The sequence below is a fragment of the Camelina sativa genome, chromosome 20, assembly GCF_000633955.1.
Source record: "Camelina sativa cultivar DH55 chromosome 20, Cs, whole genome shotgun sequence".
Classification (NCBI taxonomy): domain Eukaryota; kingdom Viridiplantae; phylum Streptophyta; class Magnoliopsida; order Brassicales; family Brassicaceae; genus Camelina; species Camelina sativa.
In genome coordinates, this window is record NC_025704.1 from 21,594,429 (window position 1) to 21,601,225 (window position 6,797).

General features: G+C 40.3%; 1 protein-coding gene across 1 annotated transcript; it reads right to left on the reverse strand.

Annotated features, from left to right (window-relative positions):
* Nucleotides 4,142-4,555, reverse strand: LOC109131370 (RNA-directed DNA polymerase homolog; the record flags this gene model as incomplete). The annotated part of the gene is made up of 1 exon (XM_019242259.1): nt 4,142-4,555. A coding segment is annotated over one exon (414 nt), but the record flags the coding sequence as incomplete, so codon positions are not given.

Genomic DNA, 6,797 nt, shown 5'->3' on the forward strand with positions numbered 1-6,797 from the left:
TGGCAGAGAGAAATAAAGAGAGTTAGCTTGTCTTTAGAGTGAAGGCAAAATAAGCTGAATTGTTAGGTTTTAGGAGAAAAAGAGTTTGACTGCTCAAATCGTACGCAAAGATATCGCAATTTAGTAGAGATATTTCCAAGCCTTTTATCTTCATTCTCCTTTTTACTGAAGCAGATTTGAATTTAAACTCGATGAGTTATTGGAGGTTTCGTGAGACACGTTTTCTTAGACGCGAATTGCAACCATCAGGAACTGTAACTGAGATCTTAGTCTCCTATGGTTTCTGATCGGCACGAGATTTTGTGAGAAACGTTTTCACGTCAAGGGCTAGCTGTTCACCAGAGGGATTGGATAGTTAACAGTTGGTTTTTACTTTAGGGTTTCATCTTTGAGACTGTTCTTTTCTGATGTTTCTGTCCAGTTTGATTCAAGGTTGCTTTTGGTTGTGTGGCTTGTTGTAGGACGTTTCTGGACTGTTTCAGATGCGAGGAAAGTCTCTCCTTGTTATATTTTTTTTGTTAGAATCAGCTTGTAAAGGTGAGTGTGTGACCATGAGCCTGAGCGGTTGGATTGTACGACTTGTTTTATGTCGATGATGTGTAGGTGTGGTGAATGTGTTATTGGATGTTCTATTTAATGGCTGGTTTTTTATGTTTTTATTTTTGGTTGTACTCTTGATTTGCTTGTGTATATAGTTCGCAGATGGGAGGATCGTCTCACTGGGTATTTCTGGTAATACTCACGCATCTCATTGTGTTTAAGGTGTAGGTAATGTGTAGCGTGGAATCAGTGCGATGAGGAGGAGAATGATCTAGGGTCTGTATTGTGTGTTGTTGGTCATTTTATTTATGTTAGAATCTTGTTTAGAAGCATTCTTGGTTACTAGTTTATATTGGTTATGATTGATATTGTATTTTAATATATTAGAGTTGGTTTGATATGTCTTTCGCTGTGAATGTTGGATCATTGTTGGTTATTGGTTGGACTGTAATTAAATAATATGGGATATTTACTTTTATTATTATTATTATTATTATTAAAAAAAAGGCCGGGTTGTTTCAAAATAGATGTAAAACAATATTTAAAGGATCCCTTATTGAAAGAGAATAGAAACAAAATTTGAAAACTATATTAAGAAATAAAAATATAGATATATAGATTAAAATCATGGCAAAAAAAAAGAAACAAATTAAATGTGAGTGAGGTTAATGGTTATCTGGACTATATTTTCATTGTCATCCTAATCCACTTGTGGGTAAGAACAATAATCAAATTTTTGCCCTAGTAGTCTATGGTTAAAATACTAATATACAAATATTGTTTTAACATGATTCAGACTACAGTTTATTTGAATGTTTCAAACTTCTTTAAGTTTTGTTTCAGTTTCGAAATTACATTAAAAATTTTTTTTGCTTTGCTAATCAACTTTTGTTATTTTTTTATTTGAGGAATTAGAGCTTAAGCATAGAGATAAAAAATCTATATTTACCAGTCTCTTGAGATTGACCAAAATAATATGTCATTATTTAGAATGAAAAGTAGGAAACTAGTTGTTGTAATTTTGTAACGTCCCGACCGCCACCTCTTAGTGGTCCCCATGTCCAGTCTCTGTCTATGATCCCACATTTCTTAATGGGCCTCATGCCTCTTACTAGGCCTGTGAGCCCATCTATGTATGACGGTTGGTTTGCTACGTCCGGGAGGTTTTAAAGACTTGTTACCGTCCCTAAAATTACTACATGGTCTTTCCCTGTGTTTTTTCCTCACTCGCACAGTTCTGATAGTCACTTCCCGGAAAGTCACCCATCCTGTGAGTACTCCAGCATAAGCAAGCTTAACTGCAGAGTACTCTCAGTACTTTTGACCAAAAAGATAAGTGCACTTTGGTGATATAGGTGGCCAAATCAATTCTTTTAGAGATATTTGCATTTACACCTACTTTTCTAAAATTTATTCACACCCACACGTACTTTTTTCTAGTGGTGTACTTTCATAGAGTTAAATGACCAAATAATCCCTTAACCAAACACAAACAATAAATCTTCTTCTTTGTCGTTTCTTTTTCTCTATTTCTCCCATTCAGTTTCAATTCTTTTCAGAGAAGAAGAGAGAAAATATCTTAACCAGATTATTCAAATTCTCAATTTAATCCCAGATTATTGAACCACATGATCTAATTCTCCCCTCCACCGTCATACCCAATCTCCAATTATGTTCCTTGTTTCTTCTCCTTCGTCATTATTCATCAAATCTGATGGAAACTCAACAACAATCATAACCTGCCGTTGAAACCACTGTTGTTGTTTCTCGATTCAAATTAGGAGCAGAAGAACTACTGTTGTTGGGCTTACTGCTTAGAACTGCTCTGTTTATATATATATATATATATATATATATATATATATATTCAAATGCTATAATTATTAATCAACAAAAGAAATATACAATGGGTGGAAGCAGTTTATGAAAACTGCAAAATAACGAAAGCAAAGCATAATAAACAGAGCATTATAAAAACAGAGTATTATAAAAACAGAGCATTATAAACACACAGCAATGAAAGCTAAAACAAAGACAAAACAAGTACGACCATTACATGCTTGGGAGAGTTATTAAACTTACATGAATTGGTGCATATCATAGATAGTAAACTTAAAAGCAATACACAAATGGAGCGATTCATGTTCTTAAAACAACAAAACAAAAGTTGTATTTAATTTTCTTGATTTAGTTATTTATTTCTCACCACAATAACAATACTATACCAACAGAATATGAATGAATAAAACACCAATGGTATCCATGCTACCATGTACACATGGTTATCATTTGTAGTGATCAAATTAAACTAATTGATATCACACAATAACAATACTATACCAACAGAATATGAATGAACAAAACACCAATGTTATCCATGCTACCATATACACATGGTTATCATTTGTAGTGATCAAACTAAACTAATTGATATGCCACAATAACAATACTATATCATCAGAATATGTATGAACAAAACACCAATGGTATCCATGCTACCATGTACACATGGTTATCATTTGTAGCGATGAAACTAAATTAAATGATATCAATTTACTTAAATTGTTTGTAAATGAGAAGAAGAAAGCATGTGCTCATGTCCAACAAACATATGTCGACAAATTAGGGTTAATGACCATGTGGTCAAAGTTAAGTGGATGGGCTTGGATGGAAATCATGAATCTTAATGTATGAATATACTTTGTTATGGCCGCACACTTTGAACTGGTTGTGGAAAAGAGACTAACTTTGGAAAAATTTACTTTGTTTTGAATGAATGCATGGAGACCTATCCATAATTTATCCATCCACTAAACTTTGTTTATTTTTCTTTTCAAGTTAAGATCTGTAACTAATCATGTTAAACTCTTTTTTTTTTATGTTCTCCTTGAGTTTTGGGTGACACATGAACCTTGCAAAGAGATCATAACAGAGCTGATCAGAGTGGTTTTGGGTTTTGATGCTCAAATTAACTCCGACGACAATCAGAGCAGAGAAAGTTGTTGGAGTCGGAGTGGAGGAGGTTGCCGGAGAGGAGGCGAATGGTTGTTGGGTCTCCATGGATTACAGAATTAGCTTAAGATTTGTAGATAAATTGTCCAAATGTAAAGAATTTTGCTAAGATCTAAAATGCTACACAATCTATTTACAAGAGAAAAGAAAAACACTTTGATTTCGACAGAGAGAAGAGAGAGAGAAAACAAAAAAAAAAAACAAATTGCTAGATTATATTAAATATAAGCCATAAGATCTAAGCTATTAATTAAAATTGGATGGTTCCAATTTTATGTAGTTTTCTTCTATTAGTTATTTCTTATCACAAGTTCAAGGGTAAAGTTGTCTAAAATTAATGTGAACAGTGTAAAAACATGCCAAAAGTACACCAATAGCCAAAAGTATGTCAAAGTGAAAATACTTTCTCCTAAAGTAGGTATATATGCACAAACCTCCTATAGTAACCTGCTAAACCAAGGAAACTCCTGATCTCGGTAGCATTATACGGTCTAGGCCAATCCCTGATAGCCTGAATCTTCTCCGGATCTACAGAAACCCCCTCTGCAGAAATAATGTGACCCAGAAAACCCATCTCACTCTGCCAAAAACTACACTTGCTCAACTTGGCAAACAACTTCTGCTCCCGCAGCTTCTCCACAACTGTCCTCAAATGCACTGTATGCTCTTCAGGATTCTTAGAATATACCAGGATATCGTCAATGAAAGTGATGACAGACACCTCCAGAAACTCCTGAAACACGCTGTTCATCAATCTCATAAACACTGCTGGCGCGTTAGTCAACCCGAAAGCCATCACAACAAACTCATAATGCCCATACCTCGTCCTGAAAGCCGTCTTCCTCACATCTGCCTCATCTATCGGTATCTGATGATAACCCGACGCCAGATCTATCTTGGAGAACCAAGTAGCACCCCTCAACTGATCCAACAACTCATCGATCCTAGGAAGAGGGTACTTGTTCTTCATAGTGACCCGGTTCAAACCCCGATAATCAATGCACAACCGGAAACTCCCATCCTTCTTCTTGACAAACAACACTGGCGCTCCCCACAGTGATACACTAGGACGGATTAATCCCTTACTCAACAAATCCTCTAGCTGCTTCTTCAGTTCTGCCATCTCTGCTGGAGCCATTCTGTAAGGAGCCTTGGATAACGGCATCGTCCCCGGTTCCAGTTCAATAGTAAAAGGATCCGACCGAGATGGTGGTAATCCCTGCAAAGACTGAAACACATCCTCAAACTCCTCCACTACCGGAATACCGCTAACCGTAGACTTGCCCACTGACTCTGGCATAGATATAGTAACCAAATAAGCCTCACGGCCCTTCTCGATCATCTTCCCAGCCTGAATGGCTGAGATCACGAGACTCCCCGAAGTCGGTCTAATACCCTGAAAAACACACTTCTCTCCTGGACGCTCAAACTTCACTCGACCCCGATGGCAATCCAAATGCACCATATGCCGATGCAACCAATCCATCCCGAGAATAACATCATACAACTCCACTCGACTGATAAGCAAATCCGCTGGCCACGACTCTCCTGCGATCTGAATATCAACTCCTCTAACTCGCCCAGTAACTCTCAAGAACTTGCCTCCCACAACTCTGACAACTCTTGTACGCTACTCGGGATCCCTCTGATTCTCGAACTCTCTGCACACTCCGGAGTAATGAAGCTATGAGAAGCTCCAGAATCAAACATAACATGGGACTTAAACCTGCCCACCAACAAGGTCCCTACACAAACCTCATGTGTTGAGAACCTAACACTTTATCATAGGAAAAACATAAAATCTGAACCTACTAAAAATTCACAAAGCTCAAGTACCAGAAATTATACCTGTGATTGCCCCGGCACTGGTTCCACCAGTCTCTGCTGTCGTGTAAACCCGTGGCGCCTGCTCAATCCGTGCCACCTGCTGACCTCCAGGCTGCACCTGCTGCAACGCTGCCACTGCTGCCGGCTGCAACTTGGGACAAAAAGGCCTGATGTGCCCTGTCTCCCTANTGTACGCTACTCGGGATCCCTCTGATTCTCGAACTCTCTGCACACTCCGGAGTAATGAAGCTATGAGAAGCTCCAGAATCAAACATAACATGGGACTTAAACCTGCCCACCAACAAGGTCCCTACACAAACCTCATGTGTTGAGAACCTAACACTTTATCATAGGAAAAACATAAAATCTGAACCTACTAAAAATTCACAAAGCTCAAGTACCAGAAATTATACCTGTGATTGCCCCGGCACTGGTTCCACCAGTCTCTGCTGTCGTGTAAACCCGTGGCGCCTGCTCAATCCGTGCCACCTGCTGACCTCCAGGCTGCACCTGCTGCAATGCTGCCACTGCTGCCGGCTGCAACTTGGGACACAAGGGCCTGATGTGCCCTGGCTCCCTGCAATGATAGCATACTCGAGGCCCTGCGTCGGAGCACTCCTCTTGGGACAGCTAGCAAACTTGTGATCCTTGCTCCCACACTTGAAGCAACCCGCACCACTCTGCGTCTGCGTAGCCTCCCACCTCCTCTTGGTTCCCTGCATAGGCTTGACACCCCGGCTAGAACCCCCATGATGCTGAGCCTTACTAGGCTGAACCGCTGGACTAACCGCCACTGACTGTACCCGGATCTCCTGCTCAATCTCTGCTGCAGTCTCAACCAGCTCTGCATGCGTAGCATAACTACGTCCTCTACAATGGACCCTCAAGTCATCACGAAAAGCCCTCATAAACCTCCTGATCCGGGCCTCCTCAGGCTCCATAGCCCGACCCCCATAACAAAGAAGTTGACTGGACTTCAAGTCCAGCTCCTGTACTGACCGTGTCCTCTGAGACAACTGAAGGAACTGCACCTCCAACCGATCCAATGCCTCTCTAGGAAAATACTTGCGGTTGAACTCCAAGACGAAGTCAGCCCAAGTCATCTCCATCTGCACTCCCCTAGCAGCCACTAATCTCCACCACACCTCCGCATCACCACTCAAATGATGGACCCCTATGTCCACCCAAAACTCCTTAGGACATCTCAGAGTGTGGAAGTTACGTTCCACACTCATCCTCCACGCATCCGCAACAGTAGGGTCTGTACCACCTAAAAACCTCTCAGTGAAAATACCCTTCATCTCCTTGAGCATGGACAAATAATGTCCATGAGCTCCTGCATTTGCAGCCACTGGATGCCGCTCCTCCGCCACCACTGGTGGCACTACCTGAGCCTGAGCCGGTACCACTGGTGGCAA